Below are 15,064 nucleotides of genomic sequence, written 5' to 3'. Positions count from 1 at the left end.
CCTACTTTCTTTGCTGTATAAAAATACTCAATTCTGTATTGCATCTTAAAAAAGGCGCTCCAAAATAAATCCCATACGCTGAAAACATTATGTGGGATTAAACCAAACATTATCTTTCTATTCATCTTTGCATGTACTACCTTTCATACTTAATCTCAAAGTGCCACTTAGCCAGTCGCATTGGAGGCGTGCTGTTCATCAGAACACTGGCTGACATTTTTAACTGCGTGCATAAAATATATTGTATAATAAAAGCAGCCAGTCAGATAGAAATCCTCTCTGCATCTGCGGAGATAAAACCACTGGCTGTTAACGCACAGAGCGTGAGCGGATGATGAAGCGCAGCACATTTAAGCCTGCAGACAAAATTGGAAGCTGTTAATCAGCGGTGTCAGTTCCCTCAGAGGCTCGGAGCTGAAGATGGAACGTGATGGAGCTCATGTCATGTCCTGTCATGTCGGTGAGTTCAGAGGACTTGTTGAAATGAAACCATCGACAGTCTAGAAGGAAATCCTGATTTTATAAGAGGCCAAAAGGTTTGTTAACACTGATCTCTAACAATGTGTTTCATAAGTAACTATAGCTTTCATGTAAATGTAGTCTTGTTAAAAGTCCATTATTTCTGCGGCGTCGTGTGCTTTCAAAGCCCGCGCATAATTACACTCATGCATTCAAGCAAACGCAGCCACTTGTGATTCATCAGCATTGCATTCAAGATGTACGAGATGTTTAAATGATCGTTGAGAGTGAATCACTCCCTGGGACTATAGTAAACTACAGATTACAGAGTTTCTTGCTCCAGGAATGTTTCTAGGCATAAAATTCAGATTCAGATCCAGCTGGAGATCCAGTATGCGTCATGTGTCTCCTGCAGTACCCTGTAGCATGCCACGCACAGCAGACACTTGGATTTCATCGAGTGATTGTTGGGCAGCTTTATACTGCAATAGATTAACGATGATATGGTTTGTTAGGACGTTACAGGAGAATGAACCTCCTGACACCAAGACCCGAGCAGTAGGTCGGAGCTTGTGGGACCAGTGGGTCAGCCCCAGCACCATGACAACAGATTGTCTGCACTCATAGCACATATTTACAGAAGTGACAGCGGCTGCCTGACGGCGACCCGGCGCTGGAGGTTGTGGAAGATGCAATGTGTGCCTTGTGAAGGGGCCGGCTGTCACTTTGTGTTCAGATCACAGAGGAGATTTCATTTTTAGCAGATTAAGCTTTCAAGACTTTGGCGGAAAAGAAGTTTATAAAGCTCCTTTGAAGTAATCATTTTAATTCCTTCTCTATTCAGATCTTTAAAAAAATTATAAAAAGCCTAAACTTCATATCTGAAACCGGGTTAGTCCTTAAACTGAAGATGTGTCAAAGTTAGGCTGCAAAACAGATGTTTGATATTGTATTTGAAAGAACACGTTATATAATACGTATCTGATACTAAGGCGTCCGTTCAGAGCAGAGCAGCCTGGAGGGAGTGTGTTTGCATGCTGTCAGCTTCTATGGACGGGCTCCTCGTGATGGGTGTGTTACTCAGTACGTGTCTCATGGCTGTGGTCTTTAAGAGATATTAAAGTCACGGTACATGGTCAACCTTCTTGGCTTGTGGCCTCCAGAATGAAGTCGTACCTTAAACGTTAGCAGTGCAGCTCCGGCGGTGACGTCAGTGTGTCGGTCGGAGAGTTCAGCATTTGCTGCACGTTGATTATTCTGTGAGCATTCTGTAAGTGACACAAACATTTAGTCTGTCAGTGAAGGCCACACCTGTCTGAAACAGGTGAGCAGTGGCAGGTGCACATACTTAGAGGTAAATAGGAATAGAAGTGGAACACATAGAGCAGATAATCAGAAGAACGTGGCATTACATCGAGATATTGGAGAATAAAGAGATAAAAGGCAGAAAAACACAACAATTAATAAATGATGAAACTTAAAAAACAAAACACAGGGAATAAAATGTACAAAGTATATATTTTTATATAAAATAATTAAAATATTGAATGAATAAAAAGATAATATACAATGAAATAAATAAATACAAAAACACAAAATTACCTTTTTAAAATAAAAAGTTAAACAAAAGAAAATATTTCATGAGAAAACATAAAAAATTAAGTTTAAATTAAAAGAAAATTAAAAGAAAAATGACACAAAGAAAATAAAGAAATTAAATATATACAAGTGTAATAAGTATCTATATTTAAAAAGGATTATTAAACAAACAAAGAAGTGAAATCTGTCTCTCTGTTGTCTCCATGTGTCGTAATAGTGCCATAATAGTCATTTTGGAATTCTAGACTTTAACATTTACTCCATAAGGCGTCAAAATGATCCCAAAACCTCACGACCCGACAATATGAACCACAGTAACCGGGTCATGAGACATTCTTCTACTTGAGTCACTGCTGTGGGGCCACGATAAGCTTCTAACTCCCGAGTGAAGTGAACACAAGTCCGTACTCCCAGATGGAAATACGCTGCTAAAAAAAGGGGAATTTAATATAAGATATAAGAGTGTATGCAGCTAAAATAGTTGCAGACAAATCCACACACACACACACACTCAGTTAGACCACGATAAGGCCGTTCCCCCCGTGTGCTCACGACCCCGGGTCAAATGTCAGAGATGTTTTATGTCCAGGCTGCTTTGGGAGTGAAAGTGACATCACATCCCTGGACACCAGGAGGACAGTGCATACTGAACGGGCCGACGTCTCCTCAGGGAGCCACAAGCTGACAGACGTAAGTCCATGTGGAACAGATCCATAAGGACAACACGGTGCATCGGCTGCTTCACCATTAATGGTCGTAAACACACATCGGCCTGAGCTTACTGCACAGGAACGCCCTTATAAGGACAAACTGCAGCTGAACATGTGTTGACTTTGTGATACGACAGGAACATATCATCTGACATATCATAAACATGTTGTTACCACTATAAATCATAAAGTACACGACAAAGCAATTGTTTCATGATGAATGATAAGTCATTAACAACCCTTATTAGGCCTGGGCGAGATATATATATATATATATATAATATATAATAATACTGTAATACTGTGTATATAAATATAAATATATATATATATATAAATATATCTATATATGTATATTAGATATATATATATATATATATATATTATATAATATATATATGTATATATATATTATAATAGATATATATATATATATATATATATATTATAATATATATATATAGTATATATATATTTATAAATATATATATATATATAAATATATATATACAACCCTTATTAGGCCTGGGCGAGATATATATATATATATATATATATATATATATATATATAATATATAGATATATATATATATATATATATATATATATATATATATAATACTGTAATACTGTGTATATAAATATATATTTATATATATATAAATGTAATTTATATATCTATCTATATATATATATATATATATATATATATATAATATATATATATATATATACATATATTCTATATATATTATATATATTATATATATATATATATATAAATATATATTTATAATTATATATAAATATAATATACATATAAATATATATATCTTTCTATATCTATATATATACACAGTATTACAGTATATATTACAGTTTGATATTACATTTGAGTCACATTACATGCAAGTTATTGAGAAAATAACATACATTTTCCATAAAATAATAATAAAACAAATAGAAGAAGCAATAACATCCCATACAGAAATGATATTGCGAAATAGTTTCTGGTGTGTCCCATATTATTATAATTAACCATATTATACAATATTACGATATGTTCTAATGTTTGCATCATATTCTATAATACATTTATATAATAGCTTTATATTGATACAAACACCAAGTAGCATCAGTGTGGTGTACACCGTTATTAATCTCCATCACTTCAACCATAGCACTCATTTAAACGTGCACTTTGTGTCCCCTCTTGGGATCAATAAAGTTTTATTCCCTTTATTTGAATGTGCTTCAGTTCCTTCCAGCTAGTTTGTGATGTTTGGATCAGCTTCGCATGTGTGCAGACGTTCCCTCTCCTCATTAACCTTGCACCTACTTCATGTGTAATTACTTAACTTTGGAGTAAGATGCCCAACATGTGATGAGTCTGTGTTGGAGCTACATGTGTCCTCCTATCAGTAGAGATATTAAAGCTCCACCTCCATACGACACAGACGACGGGAGATAGTGATGAGGAGGATTTTAAACAACTTGATCTGTGGAGCTTTGAGCAGGAACATGGTCCTGTAGCTGAAGCCTGGCACGTCGTCTAAAGGGCAGACACGCAGGAGACATGAGAGGTTGGCATTTACCCTTCTCTCTCTCTTTCTAAGGGTCTGCAGGATCCTATAAGGGCGGCGGCACAACGCTCCTCACTCACTGGAGGTCACACACGTTGGGGTTTCCCTGCATTGTGCCTCATGCTTCCATCCTCTCCCAGCAACCTGAGCGCACTGAATACCATCTGACAGCACAGCCAATAACACGAGCAGCAGCACAGAAGACCATCAGCGTTTATTAACAGAGTATTTACAGTGGGGCGGGACGACAGCAGTGTGTGTGTGTGAGTGCTAAGTTTGTGAATCCTTGTAGAGAACATTCGCCACCGCCGCTCTCACGGCTGCCGGGTCTTCGGTGTCTGGGGAGGAGAAACACAAGGAATACAGAAGTTTAAACTTCTTCTTCTTTGGTAGGGAGTCAAACTACAATGGTGTCTTAGGGTCGTCTAATATTCAGAGGAAAAACTCAGACTTTCCGGGATTAAAGTCGTAAATGTACCTCATCACAGCCCGAGGCGCCGCCTGATGACCTCATCAAACTACACTCTGCAATCTGAAAATGCTCGTGATTTAAGGCCAGACTCATATCATCATAAACATTCAGGCTGTGAATCAGGTCTATTCAGAGAAGAGGGGACCCTGTGTGTGTGTGTGTGTGTGTGTGTGTGTGTGTGTGTGTGTGTGTGTGTTGTTTTTCACAGTTTCTCTCGTTAAAGTTGTGACTTTGATCTCAGGAAGAACTGTCTGCATTCAGAAACCTTCCGCCCTCGTGATGAAGACTTACAGACTCTTCATCGTCACCCGTTGGCTAACGGTCGGTGTTTAAGGTGAAGGCGAGGAAGAGTCTGAGACATGTGTAGAGGTCAGGGTGAGAGTCTCCTCTTAGTGTTTGTAGTTGTAGTTCAGTTTGTAGTTCAGTTTGTAGTTGTAGTTCAGTTTGTAGTTCAGTTTGTAGTTGTAGTTCAGTTTGTAGTTCAGTTTGTAGTTGTAGTTCAGTTTGTAGTTCAATTTGTAGTTCAGTTTGTAGTTCAGTTTGTAGTTCAGTTTGTAGTTCAGTTTGTAGTTCTGTAGTTCTGTTTGTAGTTCTGTTTGTAGTTCAGTTCGTAGTTCAGTTTGTAGTTCAGTTTGTAGTTCAGTTTGTAGTTCTGTAGTTATGTTTGTAGTTCTGTTTGTAGTTCTGTTTGTAGTTCTGTAGTTATGTTTGTAGTTCTGTAGTTCTGTTTGTAGTTCTGTAGTTCTGTTTGTAGTTCAGTTTGTAGTTCAGTTTGTAGTTCAGTTTGTAGTTCAGTTTGTAGTTCAGTTTGTAGTTCAGTTTGTAGTTCTGTAGTTCAGTTTGTAGTTCAGTTTGTAGTTCAGTTTGTAGTTCAGTTTGTAGTTCAGTTTGTAGTTCAGTTTGTAGTTCAGTTTGTAGTTCTGTGTATATAATGGCTGTGTGTTTTCAGAAAACTGCATATGAAATTAAATGCACATTTGTGCCCTTTGGTTGAGACGTGCACGTTTACAAACTCAACATATCAGACACAGTTGTTTTTTTACTGAAATCTCTCCTCCTCTCCGTTCCCTCGCCCCCCGGCTGCTACATCACACTGCGTTAAGTAACAAGCCAGTGCAATCCTGGTCAACAGAAACAGGCCCAGAGGTTGAATTATTAACAGAGGCAGCAGGAAGCTACGCCGACTCCATCACGAGGCTTCAAATCAGCTGGAACCTGCGTTTTCTTCTGCCATCACAAAGCTCCAGCAGCTCCTGCGTGTCACCATCTGTTCTTCCTCACTCAAGAGGTTTCACTCGCTGGTCATCAAGCAGACCAAACACACGCAGTCGTAGTTTAAATCAGATTTATCCTCACGTTCACATTCACAATGATTAACCAGCGACTGAGTTAAACATCGTGTTTGTGACGGAAAGAAGCCGGACGACAGCGAGACGAGTCAGAGAGCAGCGTCCTCGGCTTCTGTCATCGTGGATTACAGCCACTCTAAAAATACCTTTCAGAACAGTTGACTGACACACACACAGTCTGGACCACACACACACACACACACACACACACACACACACCCCTAAAGCTGCACCACGTTCACATCAAATTATGTTAATAAAATCAAAACAGAATTAATTCAAATGTGTTCAATTCTAAATCCGACAGCGAGTCTGTTTGTACCAGTCGTTTCCGCATGAGGCCCATTAAACTGCCCGCGAGCAGCATCTTGTCAACAGTGAGAATCTGTCCTGTGGGGAACATTCGTATTCTTCCTCGTCAGTATTCAGGTCAGAGGCACAACTGGATGTCCCATCACAACAACAACAAACAGAGGAGACCCAGCTCCCTGTACTTACCGACTCCCAGCACCTTCAGGTGGCTCTTAAAGTCGGGGTTCTCCTCCAGGACCCGTAACATGTTGGTGGACTCCATGCGCTCCAGCTCCACCTTCCAGTAGATGTAGATTTTGTGATTGAAGCTCACATAGACCAGACAGGGGCTGTTCTTACCCTCCTTACATGTGTACTGACCTGCAAACACACACACACAGAGCACTCTGTAACTACACACGTTACAGACGTTTGTACTGGATACGTGGCGAGTCGGGAGGAAAAGCACATTTAGCTGGAGGGGATATCAAACATGTTTTCTATAGAAACGCTGGTTACTTCCTGAACGCCGCACAATACAGGAGTGGATAGATAGTCAATTACAGCTATGTTCAGAAAGATAGGGTTCTGGACCAAGTGGGTCAAATTGGTAAATCGTTTACAGCAGGGGTGGGGAACCTCCGGGCCGTATATGACCTACGAGACCATTTGATCCGGCCCTCGAGGTCATTCATAAACACACGGAAAAAAATCCTAAAACAGGCGATTGACTGTTTTTCCTGGCCAAGGTCAGGGTCCTTGAACACAACACGAGCGGAACGTGTCATCACGTGGTCACGTCATGTCAAAAAACTTCAATATTAAACGAGACTGTCGTTGACATCAGTGAACGCAGCGTGGCGAGTGTAAACAAGAGACAGCTGGATGTGGAATGTTCCAGGAGAAATGGACAAACGATTGTTTCTCTGGGGAAGTTAAAGGCCAGTGAGTCGAGTTTGTGCGGTGATGAAAAATAATCTCGAGCATCATTACACCACGAGACATGCCGAACTGCACGAGCTGACAGGACGAGTGTTTGGATAAAGTTAACGCTCTTCGGTGGAGTTTGACCCAACAAGCAGCTCTCTGCAGAGCGGAACATACAAACATGGACAGATAGAGAGGGAGACCCCCACACCAAGAACACACTGTCCCACCACTGCTGTGCAGTTATCACTGCCATGTGCAATACTCACTTTATTTATATCAACCACTTGGTACTTATATTATGTTTTATTCTATTTCATTATTGTGTACTTCCTTTTTACTTCATATGTTCTTCTGCTGTGACGAGATAAATGTCCCCGTTGTGGGACTAATAAAGGATTTCTGATGAAACAAAAGATACAGGATACAAAGTGAAATGAACGGGCTGCGTCTTAAAACAATGTTGCAGAGGTTATGAGTTCAATAATTAATACGGCCCTCGAAGGATGTTGTAAAAATAAAATGCCCCCCCCTGCTCTACAGACAGACATCGTGGAGGTATCGGATTAATGATCCTGGAACGTTTAATTCTAGAAAACATTGTTGATTTTTTTCCCCTGACATTTTTTAATTGCTCGTGTGCACAATTAAACTTTTGTGTCTACATATTTTTGAAAAACAATCTGTGGACAGCAGAGGAAATGAAAACTGCTAATGTGCTGAAAACTATTAAAAAACCAAACTGTGGGGGCCGTGCTGTGATGTGTGTGTGTGTGTGTGTGTGTGTGTGTGTGTCCTGTGAATCCCAATGAACACATCAGCAACGCTCTGCTGCTAATATGTGTCTCTGTGGCAGAGCCAGCTTCACACACACACACACACACACACACACACCTGTCCCCCCCCCATGGAATCGAGCAGGTGGAACAAAGTCTCTCGTCTCTTTCTTCCGCTCTCTTCTGTCCGTGTGTTTTATTAGCGCCCTACAATAAACGGTGGTTTGTTCAAACACTGCAGAGAAGATTTGAAAAGGGAAGACGGAGGAAAGAAAGTAGGCGGCAGAGCGAAAGCAAAGCTAAACGTCGCCACCTGCTGGTGTCGTGAGGCGTTTCTGTTAAAACCTTCTGCAAAGCAACAGGCCGGCACACAGGGGGCCGGCACACAGGGGGCCGGCACACAGGGGGCCGGCACACAGGGGGCCGTGTGAGTGGATGAATCCCATCGTCTGGGGTGAGACGTATGTTTGTATATAGTGTATGTTTCTTGAAGATCTAGTAGTACGAGCTTCCTCACCCGCACAGAAGGCGTTGACGTTCTCATCGAACTGGAACCGCACGACAGTCCGATTGTGGTCGATGATGTAGGTTTGACCATCCCAGGCGCACGCCACCACCTCCTCTCTGCCGTCGCCCTGCAAGCAGAAACACATCTTCACCACCTCTCCAGAACAGAATCTGGATCTGGAATGACACAAATACACAGACGACACTCACAGTAACGTCGAGCTTCTGCAGCGCAAACAGCTGATGATCCACCTGCACGGACCACAGCAGCTGCTCCGAGCTGTCCATCAGCTTCAGGGTTCCTGTAACATTTAAAGACAAGTGTAATATTGAAGTATATTAATATTTAAATACCATGAAATGCTCGTTAGAAGTGCTCTCTGACAAAACCTGATTCTTAGATTGTTTTGAAGAGCTATAATAAAGCCCTGAGGTCCAAACATCTTCACTTCCTCTCTGTCGTGTCCTTGACAAATAATCCCAGAAATACGGTTTCTCTGAATATTTATAATAATTCTTTAAGCTCGAATTGTATTGTAATTTCTTTCCTCTGTGCGGGCTCATCGAGGTGTCACAAGAGGGAGATTGTGAGAGCGAGCTGGAAGCTTTCAGGGATGATAATCCCGCTGGATCGTCTTCTTTATTATTGATGGACTCCAGCTGTTATCTGCTGCTGCCAGGAGGATCCTGACGCAGAGCATCACTGCTCCTCCACAGACAGAGTGGAGTACAACACATGTGCCTTGCTGAGTAAATACCTGAACTCCTGGATCTTCAGCACTACAGGGACCCCCCCAAAAAAACCCATAACTTACCGTCTAACGTACAGAGAGCGAACAGCCCACATTTAGAAGATTCCTCTTTTGAGCCTGTTGAAAAACAGATTATAAAGCACCAATATATAACTCATGAGTTATCTACAGGTAGCGTTGTGCACAGGTGACGGGCACCTTTACTGATGCTGCCGATGAGATGAGTGGAGACGTTCTTGTTGTGTATCCGCCCGGTGGTCACATGGAGAACTACGTCTCTGGAAGGCCCCTCACTGAGCACAGAAATCAAAGCACGTTTAATGTCAACAATCGCAGTTTCTTATGTCTACAAGTCTAGAAGTTGTGTTTGTAACGGTGTCGACCTCCCAGGGGTGGCGGGGGCTTCTTCTCCAGAGCTGCTGGAGTCCTGTTGCGTCCAGGAGCACAGCAGGATGGCGTAGCCGCAGCCGGGCTGCGACACCATCAGCTCTGGTAAACCCTCTGGACCGGGGTTCACTGACAAGCTGTCCACCTGCACCACAGACGTCAGCATTCAGGCTCCACTTTGTGCGATTTCACGGTCTATAAATTGATCTTTAATGTATTGAATTTCCTGTTTTGGTTGAAGTTCAACGCAAGAGAATTATGTTCCACTTTAATTTAGTTAGTTGTTGATAATAGCTTAAAGATTCTTCTTATGAATGACTACATATGTGCAGTATGTTATGAAGCCAGACTCTGTTGCTCCCCTTCAACACGAGCGCCTCACAGTTTCCGTTCTGTTGAGATAACGATGAGTGAAGCTGAAGTGTACCTGCCCCTCCAGAAGCCACTTCTTCAGCAGAACCAGCTGACCGGACCCCGGCTCTGAACCCTCAGACGGCTCCTCCCAACGGAAAGCTCGCACCACTCGGTCTGTGTAGCCCACCACCAGCTCGCTGCGGCCATCGCCGTCTACAGCACAAACATTCTGCAGTCCAACTCAAAAAAGCACGACCGGATGAACACAACACACACGAAGGTTATTTACCGATATCACTGATGAGGATGACTTTGGTGTTGGCAGGAATATGTTGTGTGAAGAGCGGCTTCTGGTCTTCAAAGGACATGAATTCATGCTGACTGGATGAATCTGATTTACTCGCAGCGGCAGCCGTCAAGTCAAAGAGGTGAAACCAACCCTCTGCACCCACAGCCACCACAAAGTTCTGCCAAACAGGGGGGGGGGGAAACACAACGTTGGGAACTTCACCACCAAACAATATGAAATATTCATTCATCACTTCTTACCTTTCCTTTGTTGCAGACATCTCCAACTGCAACACAGGTCAGCTGCCAAACCAAGACATTACACGAGTAAGAGACATACATCCATTATTAAATCATAAAGGTGTTCTGGTTTCCACACTGACCATGCCCACGCAGGTTCTGGTGACCCAGGGTTTGGAGTCATCATTCTTGTACACAAAAAGCTTTCCCTTGGTGTCCCCCACAACCAGCTCGTTCAACTGCAGGGAAGACAGACAGACAGAGTCTTAATCATGGTGTGACTTATTTATCTTCTGGTTTCTAAAAAAGAAAGAAGGGAGGGAGAAATGTGGGAGAGTGGCCACACATGTAGTGTATACTGGTCACCATGTTGCATCAGGTGTGTTGGCTTAAAAGACTGCAGACACACTGAATTAATGCTCCCAAGTATACTCAACATGACCATTTGTAGACGTCACCTCGCATGTACAGGTACAATTTAGGGCTGCAACTAACCATACTTGTATTTAATCTTGGCTAAATGGTTACTCAACGTCACACAAATGAGAAAAATGTAAATCAGTGTCACATTGTCGAAGGTGAAGTCTCCCAAATGACTTGTTTGGGGAGCAAGAAGCTTTCATTATTTGAATATGTTGCACACAGAACTTTTGTTTTGTGACTTTATTCCTGTCCAGAGATGATGCATTCAAGTACTTATCTTTTCTTCATTTCAAATCAACGTAGGCTAACTTTAAAATAAATTATGTCTGCAACTTTACAAACATAACCTCGTGTGGAGAGTGCATTCAAAAGTGTTAGTGTTAAGTTCTCACAGCAAATTACATGCAAGTTTTGAGCATTTTAAAGTCTGCATCGTTTGTTTACGTTGCTCGACTCCCACAACACACTTAAACGCAGCTCTGGATGCAAGTTGGTGCATTAAATCCATGAATGAACAGATGAAGTCAGATTACTTACAGAGTCGTTGTCTGCATCTCCCAGACAGATCGCATGAGGAAACAGAGTTCCTGCGAAATCCAAGCTGACACGTTGAACGTAGTTCAGGGACCGCATCGCTACTAATGTAAGCTAAAAACTAGCTTAGCTAACGTTAGCTCTAATACGCTAAGGAGCTAAAATGAGCATTAGCCTCCTAAAGATAAGGATATAACACAACATCCTTCCTCCCTAGCTGCTTTCTAACGTACGTATTTGGTGAATTAGTTGAAAGCCTGTATATATGTGTTATGGCTAATAGTGTTAAAGTAGCTAGCTTCTTCCTTGTAAACAAAAGCACATGATTTAAGAAAGTACGGCAACTCAGGAGAGACAAATTATCTCTTTCGCAAACATTACCGCGGTTCTCGTACTTTTAGTTTTTAGTTTAAAAGTGTGTTTTTTACTATAAAAGTGTAGGAATTATATACAAATTAACACCTGGGATGTAATAAAGTTGAATTTTCACCGTCGTTTTATTTAAATATTGGACAAAATAGTGATGTCTAGCGGTAAGTGCAACCAAACACAGCACACATCATTAATAATATTCTAATTATAAGTTAGGATCTTGTATTCAAGATACTTAATAACTAACACATCTAAAAGGGTTATTTTGCAAAAACACATCTGTATTAATTTAATTTGAATTTCAGTCAAACTTGTGTTTCGATAAGACATCTAAAAACAGCAACCAAAAATGAAAAACCTAAATCATCTTTTATTTATTTATTGTGCAAGTCAATTGAAAGTCAATCAAAGTACTTTATTCATTTTTTAAAAATGGCTTTATATACGTTTTGGCATTTGAACTCTTCTGATGTTTCAAACTTCAATAATTGCAAACAATAGCTAAGAAGTTATATTGATATAAATTGCAGCTGTCCTTATATGTGATGTTTTTAAAGAAGTATTACCAAAACAATTGCAACATTGCATTAAAAACATTCATTTGGCACTTAAGATAACTTAACATATGCAGTCTGGACAGCTGCATCTTTTAGGTTTATCTTATCTTATGTTTACCATTTAACATTCCTTCTACTATTGTCTGGTAATGCACAGTTTTGTAACATTGGTGGATAAAAAGTTGTATTTTCCTCCCAGTTAATGTTAATGTTGTCCTCTAGAGGGCGACGTGCAATTGTAACTTTTCTTGCCAGGCAGAAAACAACACATTGAAGAAGGGAGGTGTGTACAAACATCAGGCAGAAGTCCATTACAGAAAGTTATTTTAAAAGCACATGTAACAGGTGGGTGGATTGTAGGCTATATTTAGTTTCCCCCTCTCTACATTTACTTCTTCTCACTTTATATGTTCTTCTTGTCGTCGGCTGTAAACATACAGTATCCTTGAATGGTGTGAAAAACTAATTAAAAAGTTGGTCACAAAAACTCTTTGTAACTTTTAAAATAACTAAAAACTCTAATGTGTTAAATACTAAATGAACTACAGATGTGTTGACAAATCAATTAACAGTAATTAACTTCTGCTACAAGAAAGTTTAAGCAAAAATGTATTTTGTATGTTGGATAAAAAGTGCTGTAAAAGAATGCTAAACAAAGCATTACTAATGTTGCACCTGCTGGAAGAAAACAAAACAGTCAGAAAAACTGTTTTTAATGACAAACAAATTGGAAGATTATCCCTCACATCACACACAAGTGGATGATATGGGTACTTATGAGTTTTTGTTTTGTTGTCTCCACACAGTGAGCTCTCTAAAGAAAGGGGAGAAATACAGAAAGTGGTTAGAGGAGAACTCGGGCGCCCAGATGTCATATTAATTATTACACTCAGCTATGACTGGAAAGCCCCTCAAGAAAAAGGAGCGCCCTCCCAGCCTCTGGAAGAGCAGCAGCAGCAGAGAGAGAGTCCTCACAAAGCGCTAATTGGACTCTGGAAGCACACTGACAGGGCATGGATAGGTTTCAGAAAGCCGGGCGACGGTGAAGGGGTGCAGGGGGAGGCTGAATAGAACCCACGCTTCTTTTCTAAACTCTCTTGCTGGGCCAAAAAAAGGGGGCGAGAGGGAGAATAAGGGGGGTGGGGGGGAGAAAAGAAAGTATTAGTGGTGGGGGGAGTGGGTTGGAGGGGAGTGTAATAAATTGCACAATTTATTACACTCCCCTCTCCAGAATGCGCATGCATAGACGCACGAGCACAGAAATAAAGAAACAGAGGTGGACACACACACACACACACACACACACACACACACACACACACACACACACACACACACGTAAATATAAATAGATTGTACGCACGCACCGAAAGACGCACGCCCTGATGGAAAGAACTTCATGCGCATAAAAGGGAATAATTACGCACAAACTGAAAAACTATCTTGAAGCTGGTTTCTCTCTGTGTTACTGCACACGTGCACGCGCAAACACACGCTCACACAGGCATTAATTGTACGCACGCGTGGAAATCACGGATAGAGAAGAACTTCATGAGTAAAAACTAGAACATGAAGTGAAAAACAATCTGATTTTCTCTGTTTTACTTCACATTCACGCGCAAACACAAACAGAAAAGCAGAGAGGTTAATACAGTTTGGTCTTGGGTTTGTTACGCGCTGAAAGACGTGTTTTATCATTCTGCACTTTTCAAAGCGACAATAATGGACAGAACACGCTACTGTAACCATATCGGGTGTATCAAATCATACACAAAGCCCCTCCAAACAGCTTCTTAGGGCCCCTCCGCAGATTTGCGCCCCTCCGTTCCGCCTGTGCGAGGCTGATGATCTGCTCTAATCAAAGTGGAAAATTCGGCCTCTGATGCACAATGGTCCCTGAAATGAGCGGCATTCAGACGCGCCTGTAATGTTCACAATAAAACTAGACTGCGTTTGAGCGAGCAACTGATTTACATGCAGAGCTCTCAGAGAAACTCCCGCATGTTGTGGATGTTGTACAAATGTGGACGGTTCGCAGCGAGGTGAGCTGTGTTTCAGCACCACAGTTTAGTCCAGAGCTGCGAAGACAAACCTCAAGATAAAACATATGTGACTTCTTATTATGAGGCATAGATCGTCACTGTAAAGCTAAGGAGGGTGTTTTAGTAAACGAAACAATTAATGATCAGTTGTTCTCAGAAACATTTGCATATTATTTTCAGACTTGATGTAGAAATGCACATTATGACCGATTGTTTTCATGTCTTCTGTTGAAATGAGACTTGCAAACGTAATTTGTGAAGTGCGTCAGTTCAGTGACACACACGGGGAAGTCCTCAGGACAGATTGATGTTGGGCTGACACTTCGTCAAAGTTACAATCTCCTCGTTCATCGTGATATTTGAGCTCCTAAATAATGACAACAACTAGGAAATATAACCTTATAAAAGTTGCAAAATTTGATTTGTATTATATTAAAAAT

General features: G+C 41.0%; 1 protein-coding gene across 1 annotated transcript; it reads right to left on the bottom strand.

The window, feature by feature from the left end:
* Window positions 1-4,548: 4,548 nt before the first annotated feature.
* itfg2 (integrin alpha FG-GAP repeat containing 2) lies at window positions 4,549-12,014 on the bottom strand. Its single transcript, XM_029462543.1, has 12 exons — window positions 11,657-12,014; window positions 10,840-10,935; window positions 10,718-10,759; window positions 10,458-10,635; window positions 10,242-10,381; window positions 9,811-9,959; window positions 9,626-9,720; window positions 9,491-9,544; window positions 8,886-8,977; window positions 8,686-8,803; window positions 6,673-6,846; window positions 4,549-4,691 (listed from the first exon to the last, which is right to left on the bottom strand). The coding sequence occupies exons 1-12, from the start codon at window positions 11,750-11,752 to the stop codon at window positions 4,624-4,626; spliced, it is 1,302 nt and encodes a 433-aa protein (XP_029318403.1). The 5' UTR covers window positions 11,753-12,014; the 3' UTR covers window positions 4,549-4,623.
* Window positions 12,015-15,064: the final 3,050 nt, after the last annotated feature.

Source organism: Cottoperca gobio, chromosome 23 (assembly GCF_900634415.1).
Source record: "Cottoperca gobio chromosome 23, fCotGob3.1, whole genome shotgun sequence".
Classification (NCBI taxonomy): Eukaryota; Metazoa; Chordata; class Actinopteri; order Perciformes; family Bovichtidae; genus Cottoperca; species Cottoperca gobio.
Note: the sequence above shows the minus strand (reverse complement) of the source record. Positions and strands in the feature narration are given on the sequence as shown.

Bases quoted from the DNA above. Each gene is read 5' to 3' on its own strand.
- itfg2 (XM_029462543.1), bottom strand. From the start codon at position 11,752: ATGCGGTCCCTGAACTACGTTCAACGTGTCAGCTTGGATTTCGCAGGA. The intron at 8,804-8,885 runs GTGAGTGTCGTC...TTCTGCTTGCAG, and splicing joins TGCAGAAGCTCGACGTTACT to GGCGACGGCAGAGAGGAGGT. The intron at 4,692-6,672 runs GTAAGTACAGGG...TCTCCTCCCCAG, and splicing joins CCTGAAGGTGCTGGGAGTCG to ACACCGAAGACCCGGCAGCC.